Source organism: Panthera leo, chromosome C1 (genome assembly GCF_018350215.1).
Source record: "Panthera leo isolate Ple1 chromosome C1, P.leo_Ple1_pat1.1, whole genome shotgun sequence".
Lineage (NCBI taxonomy): Eukaryota > Metazoa > Chordata > Mammalia > Carnivora > Felidae > Panthera > Panthera leo.
Window position 1 is genome coordinate 9,682,228 of NC_056686.1, and position 17,099 is coordinate 9,699,326.

Here is a 17,099-nt window from a genome sequence, read left to right on the forward strand (position 1 = left end):
TTGCCCCTTCCTAATTGGTCTGGTAAGATTTCAGGTTTATATATATTTGCTGATATTTCGATAAGAGAGTGTGCTTGGTTCTTCTGTAAGCCTGTCAGAACCCAAAGGAAACACTGACAGATCTTAAAGTCTTCTTGTTGTTGTTTTGTTGAACATCAAAATACAATATACACAAAAGAGGTTTTTTGGACTTTAAACTTTACTTTTTATTTATTTGTTTATTTATCAAAAAAAATTTTTTTAGATGTTAATTTATTTTTTGAAGGAGAGGGAGACAGAGTGTGAGTGGGGGAGGGGCAGAGAGAGAGGGAGACACAGAATCCGAAGCAGGTTCCAGGCTCTGAGCTGCCAGCACAGAGCCCGATGTGGGGCTCGAACTCACAAACCACGAGATCATGACCTGAGCCGAAGTCAGATGCTCAACTGTCTGAGCCACCCAGGCACCCCATCGACTTTACTTTTTAAAATGTGGGTTTGTATTTAATGTGTTTAGGACATAATTTTTCTTCTCTGAAATTTGACTTACAAAATCTTAACTGTGCTCTTATAAATAAAATAGATTGTTTTCCTCTTCCTAAAGGTCTCTTGTGTAGCTGTTTTACTACGAAGTTGGGAAGGCTGTAACTCCATAATACAATAATCTCCCACTTGCTAACAGTTTTGCAGGTTGTTCAATAGCTAACAAATCGGGTTGCTCTTAACCTAGATGTTCACCAGCTCATTAGCTATTTAGACGTGTTATATTAGATTTAAGAACAGATTCTGTTGTGTTTTTGCATTGTGTGTTTTGCAACAAAGGAGTACCGTCCTAAATGAAGAGTTTGTGTTGTTTATCTTCACACAGTTGCTAGTACAGTTAGTACTCTGCAGAAGATTGCAGTGGATGAGCAAGGAAACTTAAGCTCAGAGTCTGGGAGGTATCTTGAAAATGCCCAGTGGGTGTCTTGTAGCCATTGTTCCCGTTATGCTGTTTAGGTTAGGAATAAATTTGGAATAATTTTTCCTCCCTCCTTTGCATGTTTCTTTTCTTACTTTGGTCTTATTGAAGTCCTCACTTGCTTATATGAACCCTAATCATTTCAAATATTATATGATACCACCATTTCATAAATATGTGGCTTACAAAATAGTAGAGAAGCAAACTATACATTTGGAACTAGAAATAGCTGACTTAAATAAAAAAGCCTGCCCTTCAGCAGAAACAGATTTAGCTCATCAGAATGCCAAAAGACATCTGTAATGATTACTTCAACTCATTAAAAGCCCATATATCAGATTAAGTTTTTTTGGTTTAGGTGCAGCTGATTCAAGAAGGAAAGTAGTAGTACATTGGTTTAAAGATGAGAAAATGGCAGGTTTTAGCCTTCTCTGGGGGAGCAAAGAAAACAGTCGTTATATTCTTTTAAAGAATTCAGAATGTCTTAAATTTGGACTATATAAACTGAGTTTTGCAGAGAAGGAAACAAAGTAATGTCTACTTTCAAGGGCTTTATCTAGATGGGAAGGTATGTTCAAATGAGGAGCTATGCTGTTTCTCAACAGGCATCTCCGATGGAATTCACCTGCGCTTAAGAACAAGGCCGTCGCCTTCCGTAATCATAGTGCAGTGATCAAAATCGGGAGGCTAATACTGACACAATATTTTATTAGCTAATCTATACACCTTTTCACATGCTGTTAGTTGTTCCGTTCATGTCCTTATAGGAAAAGAATGCTCGGTTGCATTCAGTTATAATGTCTCGTCAGTCTCCTTAGTTTGGACAGTACTTCAGTCTTTATCTTTTATAACCTTTCAGTTTTGAGAGACTGGTCAGTTATTTTGTAGAATGTCGCACAGTTTGGGCTTTTCTTAGGTCTCATGATTAAATTATGGTTATGCTCTTCAGGCAGAGATCTCCATAAGTGATGTTCTTTTCTGTGCGTTATATCAGGAGGCACATGATGTTGATTTATGTAATTAGAAGGATACTGTTTTTCCCTTTGTAATTAATGAATGTTCTATGAGGAGGTATTTTGAGACCATGCTAATAGTCAGTTACACCCAAAATTTACTTCCTAGTTTTAGCATCTATTGATGAATCAATTATTACTGCACTGATTGCCAAATGGTGATTTTCGAATTCCATTATTTGTTTTTCATTGATTAGTTGGGATCTCCTTTAAGGAAGAGCTTTCCTTCTTACTGACTTCATTCATTTATTTGTATCAGTATGGGCTGATGGACTCTTACTTTATTCAGTGGGTTTTACTTGGAATTTTACTTGTATTGTTACTCTTGGAACTTTCTGAATAGATGAGTCATTGTGAATAGATGAGAAACCACTAAGCCATTCCTTAAATTCTGTTGAGGAATGTGATGTTTCCACACTCGGTGTGTTTTTTTCTTCAGGATCTTCTAGGCGTAATCAGCATGGTGGTGGCATATGTCCTCGCCACTCACATGGCTGTTAAGAGTTAATGTTTTAGGAGCATAGTACCTGGGAGGTACTTTTAGGAATTTAAAAGTTGTCTGGTGCAGAGGGCGAGGCAGTGGCTTCTCCCTGGGCTCGAGCAGGTCGGTGGCAGATCCTAGAGCGTAGAGTGCGCGGACGCCTGCGTCTTCCGCGCCGCCTCTTACTTTAGCATTCCCGTGATCTCGTTAGCTGTGCGTTTTTAAATGTGCGATGACATACACTTCTTCCTTAACATGCTGAACTTGCTCTTGGCATCCGAAACGTACGCTGGTAATTAATTAGCGTTCAACACTTCTCTTCCCAAAGCACCTGGTTCTGTTAAATTACGCTATTTCTCATCAGCTCCGATTTCGTGGGCAAAATGGTTCCGTGTTTTATTTTTCCTTCTGCGTGGGCAGTCGTGAGGCTGCGAACAGTGAGCTGCTTCGGTAGTGTAGGGCAGTTTGGAGTGGACGGCGGTCGCGCCCAGCCAGGTCCGTAGGTCCGCCCGCGCGGACCCGGGGGAAGAGGAGGCGGGCCGGGAAATGAGGTCCTCCTTCCAGCAGAGGGGCCCTGCCCGCGGCCGCCAAGGGTTAAGGAGCCCTTCCTGCCGGGCTGGCCTGGCTCGCCGCCCCAGCTGGGAGCGCCGCCCCCGCCCCGCCCCGCCCCGCCAACAACCGCCGCTCTGATTGGCCCGGCGCCTGTCTCTTCTCTCCCCGCAGCCAATCGCGCCGGGCGAGGAGCTCCTGGTCTGGTACAATGGGGAAGACAACCCCGAGATAGCAGCTGCGATTGAGGAAGAGCGAGCCAGCGCCCGGAGCAAGCGGAGCTCCCCGAAAAGCAGGAAAGGTAGGAGCCCGCGCCGCCCCGGCTCCCCCGCCGCCGTCGGACCGGACCGGGCCCGGGCTCGGCCGAAGCCCGCGGCGCTCCGTGACCTTCCCCGGCCCGGCCCGGCCCCAGCCCGCGATCCCGGCCCCCGGTCGTCCCCCTCCCTCCTCCCCTCCCCAGGGCCGCTGCTGAATCACGGCCGGACGCCGCGCTCGGGCTCTTGGCTAACTTGGGGCCGAGGAGTCGGGCGCGCAAAAGTGAGCGGACCGAGCGCCGGGAGGGTCGGCCGAGGGCTGCTTGTCACTTCGCTCGGAACCTCCGGAATAGCCGCACTTGCGGGAGGGAGCGGCGGCCGGTCTCTTCCAAAGCCCTGCGCGCCCGGCGTATTCTTAGCTTTTTTTGTGTGTGCCGTTCGCCAGCGAACGCGTCACGGAATGTGTTCCGAGGGTGACATTTCCAGGTCTGCAGATTCGTGCGGCCAGGGCCGGGCCGGGCGCGCGGCGGCGGGTGCGCTCGTCTCCGGGGGCAGAGAGCGGGCCGGGCGGGCCGTGCCCCGCCGCTCTGTCCCCCCGCGCCGCCCCGGCCCGGCCCCGGACGGAGCTCGGCGCCTCGGCTCGGGGCCGCGCGGCGCCGGGCCCGCCGCTCCTCACTGCCCTCGGCGCGGGGCCGGGCCGGGCCGGGCCGGGACAGGCCCCGCCACTCCTGTCCGCGCCGGGCCGGGCCGCGCCGCGCCGCGCTGCGCACGATTGCAACACTTGGGGTGGGCGAAGGTCTGAGCGCAGCAGACCTCGAAATTAGGCCAGTAACAAAATGGAAGTTGAAGACTGTGCCGTTTTGTCACTTTTGACTCAACTCTAATAGTTTTAGTTTGTTTTACGATGTTTTCGAACAAAAGGCAAAGCGTAGTCACACTTATAAGGGGGAGGGGATAATTTCTGGGTAGGAAAATAGTTTGGTTGGATGTATCATATTTCCAGCTGGCATTCGGACACGTTGGGATTTTTTTTTTTTTAATGACGAATTTTAATGTGAATTCGCGAATCTTTCGTAGAGCCCAGTTTGAATATAAGCCAAGGCACGGTACGGTAGTTTCGTACTAATATAAATCCTTTTTTGCTCGTTTTTTTTTTTTTTTTCCCCCTTTTTTTGGCCTGCTTTAGGTCTTATGTAAATTTTTGTAGTCATCAGAACTCTCGAGTTCGTCCTTTATTCAGAACATTGCCAAGTGAGTTGTGAAAGTCCGATTGTAAATAAAATCATAACATAAACCTGATTTTGGAGGAATGTAAAAATAATATTTGAAAACATAGGCAAGAAGTTCATTCTGATTTTTTCCATTACATATTCTCTGTATTTCTCAGTGTAATGTGAATACAGCTAACTCATCCCAGGAGACAGTTGGTGGGTCTTTTATTCAATACATGTTTTTAATTTACTGAATGTTATTTTTGTCACTCTTTTAGGTCATTAAATGCTTTGATCTTGAATCAGATGATCAGGGTCTAGAAAATTCCTAAGTGTTTTTTCTACTGTTGTAACTGAGTTTTACAGTTTTTGTTGATTTTAGGCTTAGTGAATAATTGTTTACATATTTTAGTTCCTTTATTTAGTGTTCTTTTTGTAAGTGATGCCACCAGCCTCTCCAGGTAAGTTGCGATTTATTTGCAGGGACTAGAGTTTGAGGGGAGGCGGAGATCTTTACTCTGCTAAGTATAACTAGTCATGTATTTAGATATATTCATAGCTTCTTCGCAGCTTCTCTCAGGATTTTCTCTGTTCAACATACTTTAGTGTGCATGTTTAGAACATTTCATCATTTTCTGCTTTTTTATTTATTCCTGAATTTTATTTTCTCTTCTTTTAGATGGATGTGGAAAAAAAAAAAAAAAAAAACACCTGAAAATAAACTTTTTGTTTTATTAGTGATAGATGAATTTACACATGTTCATTTTTATACATGCCTAGATTGCTGGGTTTTCCTGTTGAGTGAAGTAGTTTGTACTTAACTCTGGGAAGCCTATAATCCACTGAATCTTAGGTTTTAATGAAAATACTTGCATGAAGCTTACTCTTGGAACTTAACAGTCTGTTTTGAACCACTTACTGGTAGAGTCCTGAAGTTTAAGAGAGTTTAAATAATGAGTCAAACCTTTTTTGCTTTTAAGTTAAATACTCTGAAAGCTAATTTATTGCTTGCAAAGACCTGAAACGGAGAACTGTTCATTTAAACTCGGTTCTGTTTAGGTCTTATGTGTGACCTCAGACATTTAAATAGTTTTGCAGGCAGTGATGTCAGAGAGTTAATCGACATAAATTTCATCCAGTAGCATGTTAATTTAGTAATTCTGAAAGCCAGATGTTGAAGGCACGCAGCTGACAGGTAGACTGACAGCGGCCTTCGCTTCATTTTGGCTATGAGGCCGGCAGACAGAAACAAAGGGCTGAATTCTTCAGAGTTCTGGGCCTCGGCTCCTTTGCATGACAGCTGCTGTGCCTACAGCTGTGCGATGCATGTGGCGCCTTTCAGAATTCATCACATCGCTAGTGGGTTATGAGGCGTGTTCTGGGCAGTAAAAAGCCCTGCTTCCTTTACAGAGTGGCCTCTTCTCTCTGTTTTTGTCTCTCTTATTCATTCATCTGTTCCTTCATTCATCTAATGTTTCTCTTTTTAAAAAATTAAAAAAAAATGTTTATTTCTGAGAGAGACACACAGGCAGACAGACAGATCATGAGCAGGGGAGGGGCAGGTCCAGAGAGGGACACAGAATCCGAAGCAGGCTCCAGGCTCCGAGCTGTCAGCACAGAGCCCGGTGTGGGGCTCGAACTCACAAACCGTGAGATCATGACCCGAGCTGAAGTCGGATGCTTAACCGGCTGAGCCACCCAGGTGCCCTGCAACTAATGTTTCTTGAGCCCCTGCCGTGTGCCAGGCACTCTGCTAGGTTGTATGCTGTGCACTGGTGAGCAGAAAAGAAGCAGTGGCCTGGAGTCTAGTTGGGGGAGACCAACATTAAATCTGCGAGTTGCTGATCAGCGCCTGGATGGTTGGCGTGGAACAGGCCCTCAATCAATATTGGTTGATTAGCAAACAAAGACCCACACAAACTTGTAGCGAAGGAAGAGAACACAGTTCATATTGTCTCTGACCAGGGAGCGTGTAGGTTTGCCATGGGCCAAAGATGTGCATACATTGGGTATTTCAAACTAGAATTTTGGATTCTCAGCTTTGTTATTCAGCCTAGCTTCTTACATGTTTGAGCAGCCCGTTAGGAGATTGAGCATGAGAATTTCTTGGATGGGACAGATCAGCCTTTCCAGGTAGAGAAGAAGGGAGGGCTTTTAGTGTCAGATGTTTCAGCGATTTCAACTTGAACTGTAGGAAGATTGTAATCTGTGAGGTAACCTAGAACGTATTTCTAAGGATTTACCGTCTTCTCGATTTGTGCCGTTACTGTGAGAAGAGATGGAATTTGCGTGTTAGCAGTAAATAATGACTGTCGGCAAAAGTGCTTTTAAAGTACAGAACGTAAGAGCAGGATCCGAATGTGGTGTTGCCCTGCTGTCTCTTGGCGACAGAAGAGCCTTACCTGAAGTTCTTTTCCCCTAAGGAAACAATAGCGGCTCCCACAGATGGGCTTAGTGGAAGGAATGCAGAACTTGGGGCTCCGGGCTTTTGACCAGGTGTATTGCTGGGGAAATCGTGTCACCTGTCTGGGGGTCCAGTTTCCATAGCTTTAAAAATGGGCGTCCTAACGCGGAATAGTGTCTGTGCTACCTAACCTCGTGGGGTTGCTGTCAAGAACGAACGAGATCATCCAGAACAGCCTGGCGCACGCCTGTCCGTTGGAGCAGTAAGTGCCACCGATGGAATGTGGCTGACAGTTCGTGTGTCTTGCGGAGGAACTACCGACTTTGTGACTCATTTAATCAGCTGGTATTTGTGGAGGATTTCTGTAAGCCCAAAATAAGCAGCGGGCCTCTCCACTCCTGTTTCCCGTGGCGGAGCCTAACTGTGGCCCTTCACCCTTAGTTTAGGCCTACCGCTACCCTTTTCGTGCTCACAACAGATTCGAGAGAAGGAGGTATTTCTATGCTTGATCTTAGCCGAAAGGCCGAGAAGCGATGAGGAGGTATTTCTAGCAGCAAATAGTTTTGATGCCTGATAGCTGGACAGTGAAGGAGGCAGTTTATACCAGAAGCGGCAGTGAATTGGAAGAGTATATATAGCTCCTTAAGGTTACCTGAGAGGCTTAGAAGAATGTAAATAGTCCCTGAGAATACCAACCGGTTTATAGTGTTTATCTAGGTGACTCGTAGTACTCACAGAACAGTTAGATTATAATCCGTTTAAAGAGGAACTCTTTCACGTATCTCTGTAATCAGAGTCATTCAAGTAAAAAACCGTGGTACCGGGAAGAACACTTAAAGTTTTCTATAGTTGCACATATTTCGAATTTTTTCTTCTCCAAAGGTGACAAAGCCTATATACACACTTGAATGGGAGGTAAGAGAGCCACGTGCAAAGTGACTTGGTCTGAGGCCATTTAAGGAAACAAAGTGTCTGGGCAACAGGGAAGGAGAAGGGGACTCGGCTGGGCTCCCCGGGTGGTCTCTTTCCAAAGGGTGGAGGGACGAGAGTGGGGAGGATGTGCGCAGGAGCCCTAGGGGACTGTCAGCAGGTCGGAGAAGTGGAGGAGGTCTGGAGGGTCTCCCTGGTGTGACAGGCATTTGCCGTGTCTGACAACTGCTAGGTGCCCAAGTTACAGTGGAGAACGAGAACGGCCAGGGTTTCTGCTCTCATGGAATGTATGTTCTAAAGAGCAGGGGGATGACCAGTCAACCGATGAACAGTATGAGTTTTGTCACGTTTCATGTGTATGAGACACGGTGTGACTGTAGATGGGTAGCCAGAGGTGGCCTTTCTGAGGCTTTGGCATGAATGACACAGGGGTGGGCCCGGGCAAGTTCAGCTCCAGGGAGAGGGACCAAGCTGGAGGTTCCGTCAGCAGTTGGGGAAATTTCTTGCTGGGGTCGGGGCGGGAGAGGGGAGGTGGTGGGTGCATGGAGGGGCCACTTTGAAACCCGCACAAGTGTGGTTGTGTCATGAAACTCAGCTCTGTAAATGGGCGTATTGGCCTTTTTTTTTGCCAGGCACTCACTGCACTTAGTGGCTGGATCGGTACGGAAAATTAGAGAGATGAGTAAAACATTCAGGGAGGAGCTTTTCATCCATCTTAACGTGGCTCAGTGCAGGTCAGGCTCACTAGGTGTTCCAGTCTGCGTGTGTTGGGGGGTGTCCTGGGTAGGGAGGGGGGCAGGCGGGAGGACGTGCTGCTGCTGTGTAGTGACGAAGCAGAGCACAGTGGGGGGGACTTCTAGGAAGGATATTGAGGAGGGAAGGAGGAAAGACCAATGCATGAGTTGGGGAAGGAAAAACTCGGGGGGACACAGGAGGTCACGGGTCGCTGCTGGGCAACAGGTAAAAGACAGATGTGGCGAGAGGCTCTGACGGAGGCATGGAGCATGCTCCCTCCTGGGCACCGGCCCACGGGGCTGCAGCCGGGAGCCCCGGGTAGTGCTGCACTCTCTCCTTGGGCATTCCTGCTCAGCCTCTACTTCTGTGGTGTGCACACCTTCTCCGGAGGAGGAGACCGACACTTAGCGAGGTTGGGTAACTTGTCCAAGCTCATTGCCGGTGGCCGTCAGCGTCAGAACTTGAACCCGGGTTTTCCATGCCTTTTCTTCTACAGGATATGCTGCTTTTCGTCCAGGTCTCCAGGGGGCGGGCAGCAGCAGCAGCAGATGTGACAACACTGGTTCCGTTTAAAGTTAAAATTAAGGAATATGTGTAGTAAAAGCCGAGAGGACAAGCGTACTTCGATGGTGTTTGCCGTCCTGGTGTCCTATAGCAGCCGATGGCTCTTTTTAATGTGTTTATTTTTGACGGAGAGAGAGAGAGCATGAGTGGGAGAGGGGCAGAGAGAGAGGGGGAGACACAGAAACGGAAGCAGGCTCCAGGCTGAGGTGTCAGCACAGAGCCCGACGCGGGGCTTGAACCCACGAACCATGAGACCCTGACCTGAGCCGAACGAAGTCGGACGCTCAACCGACTGAGCCACCCAGGCACCCCTGGATGGCTCTTTTTGAGGCTCTGGCCAAAGCTGAAGGGCAGAGGCCTGTCTGAATGATGGATGCCTGGCCGTGGTGCCTGAGGATGATGGCAGATGGGCCCTGAACCTTGTGGGCATCTGGTGGGCAGGTCCTGTGCCTACTTCAAGGGCACTCCTTGGTAGTTCTTGTTTGCTTGTAGGGCACGGGCAGTTGGAGGCGGTGACTTCCCTGTGGAAATGTGGCCTCAGCATTAAATGCTTGCCAGCCTGCCGTATTGAACCCAAGTGAACAGTGTCCTGGTTGGTCCCCCCGATGGCTCTCACTTGTCTCTGGCTGAGTGATGCCTTTGCTGAGCGTTGGGTCCCGCCTCTGATGGTTGCGTGCCAGGTTGGTCCCTGTTGCTGTTCCCATGGCCTGTCTTTATTTTTTGATTTTAATTAAAAAAAGTTTCTTTTTTAATCTTGAAGTAATCCGTACAGCCGACGTGGGACCTGAACTGAGCAACCCCGAGGTCAGGAATTGCGTGCTGTTCCAAGTGACCCAGCCAGGCGCCCCTACGGTGGCCTCGTTTTAAAAGCTGGATACAGTTTTGGTAGTTTTTCAATAGTTGGAGACAGGACATTTTTTTTTTTTTTTTTTTTTTAAATTTCTAATTCTGTTGCTACGGATTTGCTCCAAATTTAGGTAATAAATTGGTCGGTAGCTTTGTACCTTTCATGTTTGCTACGTACAACCTTGTTCATAGGGAAATTAAGTGGATTAACTAGAATTTTTCAAAGCCTTTTGCACATTTCAACTGTAGTTCAGTGGATGAACTTGGAAAAAATCCTAATACATGCCATGATTAAAAACTGCTTCAAACATCATAACTGAGCATATTAGGAAATCTGCTGTGCTCCGTGTGTACTTAGGCTGTTATTCTGGGTCTCCTGTCCATATATAAATTGGAAGGTAAAATTTACCCTAATCCAGAAGATAGATTTGATCATGACTAAGTTTTCTAAAAGGAAAAAAGAAATGAGACCCTTAATGCAATGAGCTCAAAGTAGTTTAGTTGATACTAAAAATATAGTTGTAATTTGAAAGTAAAAAACAAAACAATTTCCCGTGCTTTCCCTAAATCGGAGTACTAGGTTCTTTTTCTAAATTACAGATTAATTGTTGTTTTTAAAACTCATGGAGTGCCTCCTTTCTGAACTAGGTGGTTTCGTGTTCTGGTTTACAGAGGGGCTATTGCACGCATGCGCTTAGTAGAATTACAGAAGGGACTATAGTTCTGTATGTGAAGTTGCCTGTGAAGAAGTGAGGAATTGGGTAAATACTCCAAGGACACCGCGATGCAGGTTAAATGTTAGTAGTTCTCCAGACAGCCTTAGGCTGGAAGAAGTGTTTGCCCGTGTTGGTTTCAGATAGGCTGGCGTGCTCGCGTGGCACTCACGCTGTCTGTTCACGTTTTACGTGCTGCCAAGGAGAGTTCTAAAGTTTGATTTGATTAATGTTAATAAGCTGGTTGACACAGTTTAGGGAATCTGAATGGAGAAGCAAGAGTTACTTGAAAACACTACCGTTGTTTCTCAAAGTAAAAAAGATGAATGAATACTGAAAGCAGCCGTTTCTCGTTATTGCCACTCCGATTCAAACACGGTCAGACCTTACAAGGGTTCTTGGCTGGAATTCATTCCTTCTGATGTATTTTGATTCAGACCTATCTCGTGATTTGACATTTAACCTGCGCATCCCGTCGTTATGTGTCGAGTTGCTGCTTTCTGTTAATGGCGGGAGTGACGGCAGTGACTCCATGAGTGTGTGTCACACGTGCCTGGCCCTGTGCTTGGTGCTCCGTAGACAGCATTGCTGATGCTCCCAGTAGCGCGGCAAGGACTGGATCCTTCTCTGTAGATGAGGGAACTGGTGCTTGGGGCGGGGGTTATGCGGTTGGCCCAAGTTCACGTGGCTCCTACAATATTTGGCTCTGTCTTGCCTAAATGCAGTGTTTATTCATAGTGTTTCTGAGTGGGACAGCTATACTGAATAAGTAGCAGTGTTTTATAAGGCTTTACTAATTAGCCAGGATGTATTTTCACTACTCACTGTAGAATTGCCCACTTTAATCCTGAATAATAAGGCAGTGTGATTAAGTGAAGCCTTTGGTATTAGAAAGCTACCTTATGGTGAGAACTAATGCCTTCAGTTATTTTTGCTTTGGGGGTTTATGGATTGAAGAGATTTATTGTGTTCCTTTGAGCACCTCAAACAAACAGTTTTTAAAAACACTAACATTACGTTTTTGTCCCTTGTTAGCTGTTGTTTGTTAAGTGTTTTTTTAGTGGCATCTGTTGGTTTGGGCTTCAGATGAATGGGATTCATTCCATTTTTCTTAAGTTGTACATTGTTTTTGAAGTCATTTTAGAAACCACAAGAACAGAGAGAGACATTGCCTTGGCCTAGGTCCCTGTGCAGTGTGGACGGTGGGCAGGGAGGAGCTCTTTTCACTTCGTCTTATTGGTGATTTCAAGATGATGATGTGTTGTTCTGCTTCCTTCTTGCACCAGTGTGCTTTTGTGGAGAATGATGGGCTCTTAAACTGAATACAATATAATTTTCAAAAAGTTTTCTTAAGCTGAGTGTTCTGGATCATTAACATGTTTTAATTTACGTACACTCCAAAAATTAAATCTAGAAACTGATGGCAAGTGCAGTTCTGATTTGTTGTGGGGTTAAATCATGCTTATTGTTAGTTTCTTTCACTCTTACGATGTGACACTAACAAAAGAGAGGGACTTTGTTTTATTTATTTTTTTTGTTTTGTTTTGTCAAAGTGTTTATTGGGGTGGAGGGGGTAGTAGCTTTTTTATTTATTAAGAGGAGCTCATTTGAACTGTTTGAAGCAGCACTTTGTTAAGAGACTTTGTTTGCTGTTCCCATTCTAGTGGCTTGACTCATTTAGGAGGAAAAGCATGAAAAGAAACAGCGAGAAAGGAGTTGCCCTAACCTGTCCTTGTGCACTCTTGAATTTTCCTAACGAGGGGCAGGGGTTGGTTTCTTAATTGTAATTATTCCACCGCAGAGTCTTTGGAACATGTATGCGTATGTAAGAATTTTGAAACTTCTTGAGTTTGTAACAAAATGTAATACAGCCTTTTCTACCTGAACTTTTTTTTGAAGTTTATTTATTTTGAGAGTGAATGAGCGTGAGCAGGGAAGGGGCAGAGAGAAAGAGAGAGAATCCCAAGCGGACTCCGTTGCTGCCAGTGCAGAGTCCGGTGCGGGGCTCGATCCCGTGAACTGTGAGATCATGACCTGAACCTAAATCAAGACTCAGATGCTTAACTGACTGAGCCACCCAGGCGACCTTACCTGAAACTTTTAATAAGAGTATTTACTCTGTCCTTAAAGATTTAGTCTTTTTAAAAAAACGTTTGTTTATTTTTGAGAGACCGAGCTGGGGAGGGGCAGAGAGAAAGGGAGACAGAATCCCAAGTAGGCTCTGCACTGTCAGCACAGAGCCCAACTTGGGGCTTGATCTCATGAACTGTGAGATCATGACCTAAGCCAAAATCAAGAGTCGATATTTAATTAACTGAGCCACTGGGTGCCCCAAGATTTAGTCTTTAATCCTTAACACCCCGCCCCCATGCCTCAAACACACATGGTAAACTGGACAAAACCTCCGCTTTGTAATCTGTGCTTTCATTTTCCAAAGGCATTTTCCTTTCTATTCTGTCCTTTTTTTCTGTAAGTTAGGAGGCACCCTTGTTTTAAAAGGTTAAAACTTGGCACATATATTAAGAAGGGTTATTAAACGTCTTGAAGGGTTATGGGTAAGAGACTAGAAAATTCCCAGCCTTCTGAAGCATCTGTTGTATCTATTTCCACTTCCCATTTTTTGTAGCCACGGACCCTGAAATTTAAAAAAAAATTTTGATGGAAATTTTCATAATAAGCTGGTACATGTATAGTTATTTTAAGTATTATGTTTATATATATATATATATATATATGTATATACATATATATATATATATTTAACGTTTATTTATTTTTGAGACAGAGAGAGACAGAGCATGAACAGGGGAAGGGCAGAGAGAGGGAGACACAGAATCTGAAATGGGCTCCAGGCTCTGAGCTGTCAGCACAGAGCCCGACGCAGGGCTCGAACCCACGGACCGTGAGATCATGACCTGAGCTGAAGTTGGACGCTTAACTGACTGAGCCACCCAGGCGCCCCTGTTTTAATATATTTTATTTTTTTATTTTTTGTATGTTTATTTACTTTTGAGAGAGCATGCGAGCAGGGGAGGGGCAGAGAGAGAGGGGGACAGACAGAATGTTTGAATAGTTTCAGAGGTTAGAGACTTATTCTAATGATAAAATCATGATTGTGTGTGTGGTATATAAAAATACCAGTTTCTAAAATAAGATTATGATATCTAAAGTCCTTGCAAATTCAGTACTTTAAAAACTTTCGCTTACAGGCTTTGATTAATTTAATCAGTGTCTGAATGGTCCAAACCTAATTTGCTAGGTTTAATAAATTAAATGTGTGACACCAGTTATGTGTAGTTGCAGAGGATTATCTTTGCTTTGGTTAAAAAGAAAACCAGTGGATGCCTACTTAGGCTAAAATGCACCCTCCCCCCCCCCCCCCCCCCCCCCCCTTCTGTTAAAGCTGCAGTGATAGTCTTTCCCCTTGTCCTTCTAATCCTTCCTATTGCTGCAGTCTTTTGTAGGTTTCCTGAGACACCACCTGCCACAAAAATGAAGACAGACTGGTTTGTTTTGTTCACCGGTGTTTAGAACCCCAAAACCAATCGTGCAGTGTTTGAAGTGGCGATACAGTTTGGAACGGGCAACAATGCAGTTCCTGTGCCTTCTGTTATTTTTTTCCTACCGTTTGGCTTCTTAGGTTCAGATTTCATTCTCTTGCCAGTTTGAGGTGGAGAGTATGCCCTTTCTGGTTCTGTTGGCTGTATTTTTGCTTTTAACATATAAGATCTTTAGACCCTGTTTTCTCTGTGCAGGCAAGCGACTGCTGGTTTTAGGCAGAACATCTGAGGATCCCTGTGAGGACTGAGGGCTTCCACCTCCACCCCCCGCCTCTGGTACCTTCTCTGTAAGCCTGATAATGCTGGCATTAGTGTAGACCAAAGTCTCACATTCATCTCTACCCGGTTTATGCTGCCCGGGGTTTATGCTGTGGGCAGCGTGGCGCTGGTTAGCCGCAGCCCTGGTCTTTTACACACGGAACTCTCCGGAACTCTCCTCGTGTAGTTACGTATTGTGGATCGTAATTTTTGTAGGTTTAACAGTGGGGTCAAAATTAAAGTGTCTCTCTCACTGGCATTCAAAACAAATAATAAAAGGGAGTAACTATAAATCAATCTTGGAGTTTTGAATAGGGGGCTTAAAATGCCAAATTTGTCTTTAGCAGTTTTATTAGCTGCTAAATACATTGTCACAGAAAGTCTTCCTTGCGTGTGATCATGTAGTTGGTAACAAGATCAAATTTGGGTGTGAAGCTTAGTATCTATTTATAGTTTTGGGGTGCACTCTCTCGCTTTCAAAATAAACTTAAAAAGAATTCAGGATTAAAAAATGCAAATTGGGGGCACCTGGGTGGCTCAGTTGGTTAAGCAGCTGGCTCTTGATTTCGGCTCAGGTCAGGATCTCATGGTTCATGGGTTTGAGCCCTGCATTGGGCTCTGCACTAACAGCTCCAAGCCTGCTTGGGATTCTTTCTCTCCCCGCTACTCTCTCTGCCCCTTCCCTGCTCACTGGTTTGCTCTCTGTCAAAATAATAAACATTAAAAAAAAAAAAAAGCCTTAGAAATGGAAATTGCTGTCTGTGTGTCACGGTGGATTCAGTGTATGGTTGCAGTAGACGGTAGAAAATATTAAAATCAAGAAAAAATGATGCTTAATTAAGACACTTTCTGACCCTCTTCAGGTTTAGAGAGACAGGATCCTCTGAATCTCATGGGCAGTTGTCAGAAGTGCATGGAATTGGTAAACTTTTTTATAGTGACTGTTGTGCTACGTCCAACTTAAATTTCTGTGCTAAAAGTACATGAGTGTACTGCTTGGGCTTCGTTATTGCTTCTGTATTAGATACAGCTTGATCAATACTTTGCAGACGGATAACCTGCTAAAATGAGCCTGAATCGTGTGTGTCTGTTGTGGGGAGGCGAGCAGGGAAAAATTGCTGACCCCGCTATACCTTTGAGTTCCAGAAGATGTACAGCATGTGGACTTCATTGTGGCATGCCAGAACACGGCCTCGGAATCGTGAGGCCGGCTTCATGGCCTGGCTCCACCAGTTAATGGCAGTATGACTTTGGACAGGTTACTCCACATGTCTTGATCTTCACTTCGCTTGTTGGTAAAATGGGGTAAGATCTGCCTTGTGGGATCACCGCGAGCATTAAGTGAGAGCCTCGTAGGAATATGCCTGCACACTGACCTTGGTCCCATCTTAGTGGGTGGGCACTGGTGCAATTAGGTCCGTGGTGACTCTGCCCGTGCTTGGACTTATCACGGCACTTCTGAAAAAATAAAGGAATAGTTCCAGTATCTTTTAACGTGGCTTATTGAAATCCATCTGTTTTGCTTCGGTGACATGAAGTGGATTAAGTCGATTGAAAATCAGGTGAGAGGTAAGATGTTATTTGGATCTGTAGCTAGGTACACACCATGGCCCTGGAGAACTCGTCATGTGCTAGAGACCCGCTTTTCTCTCAAAAGCTGTCCTGTTTTACTAGTTACCCAAACTGGGACACCTGTGGTTACACAGATTGGTGGATTAGCTAACTCCTGGAATTTGATTTGTTGCGTTTGCCTGGGCAAAAGTAAACATGTTTGTTGCCTAAATGAAGTGTTTACTGTTTTCTTCTCGTTTTTCTGTCACCTCTCTGTGGTCGTAACCACTCGTGACTACCATACTATTAGGACCAAATTTCATGCGGTTGACATTTTGGGTGTATTTTGGAGACGTTTCCTTAAACGTTAAATGATCAGACCGCCTTGAAAGTAAATGTGCGGGAGCAATTTCCATGCTGCACGTGACAGATTAGGAAATCTGTCATTTCACATCTTTCTGGATGTGCAGTCAGGAAAAAACAAAAATGTGAAAGAGTCCTTTTCTTACAAGTTACCAGTAAAACCGACAAGACCGTTTTAAGGCAACAAATGCCCTGATTTTCTCTGCGGCAATTTTATTGAATAGTCTAAGGAGTTGGGGTATTTTTCGGGGATCACACAGGTGTACCCCTCCGTATGCACGTTCACATAGACTCAGAACTGAACTTGGTGATGACGTAGAGGTCTCTGGGTCTCCAAGTGTATTTATGTCTCTGTGTGACCACCTGGAAAGAGGGGCCTTCACTGTTGCCTGATGTTCAAAGGGGTCTAAGGTTTCTTTCCCAAAAGATTAAGAACCACGAAGTGAGCCGGTATGTTTAGACAGTTGGTTGGAAGCAATAAAATATCAAGGTTACAGGTTAAAAAAAACCTGAAATGTACCTCCAGCTTCTGTGGGAGCATTACTGCAGATTGATGGGAGCATTAGTGAGTGTTTGAAGCACTCCGTTCAACCTCTGTCCTCATCCGGACTCGCACATTTCCATAGTGATATCTGGGTGGGATCGTGTGAGTCACTGTATAGGACAAATGAACAAAACAAATGGATGAATTCGGGATCGTTAGTGGAAGCAGAATGTCATTGTCCTCCTA

The 17,099-nt window shown here is 45.1% G+C and overlaps 1 protein-coding gene across 7 annotated transcripts in view; it reads left to right on the top strand.

Annotated features, from left to right (window-relative positions):
* The window catches only part of PRDM2 (PR/SET domain 2), a 125,505-nt gene that overhangs the window by 51,267 nt on the left and 57,139 nt on the right, over nt 1–17,099 (top strand). For all 7 annotated transcript variants that reach the window (XM_042951455.1, XM_042951454.1, XM_042951459.1 and 4 more), the window contains one exon: nt 3,155–3,281. In XM_042951455.1, coding sequence (XP_042807389.1) covers nt 3,155–3,281 — 127 coding nt within the window. The remainder of the gene's footprint in view (nt 1–3,154; nt 3,282–17,099) is intronic.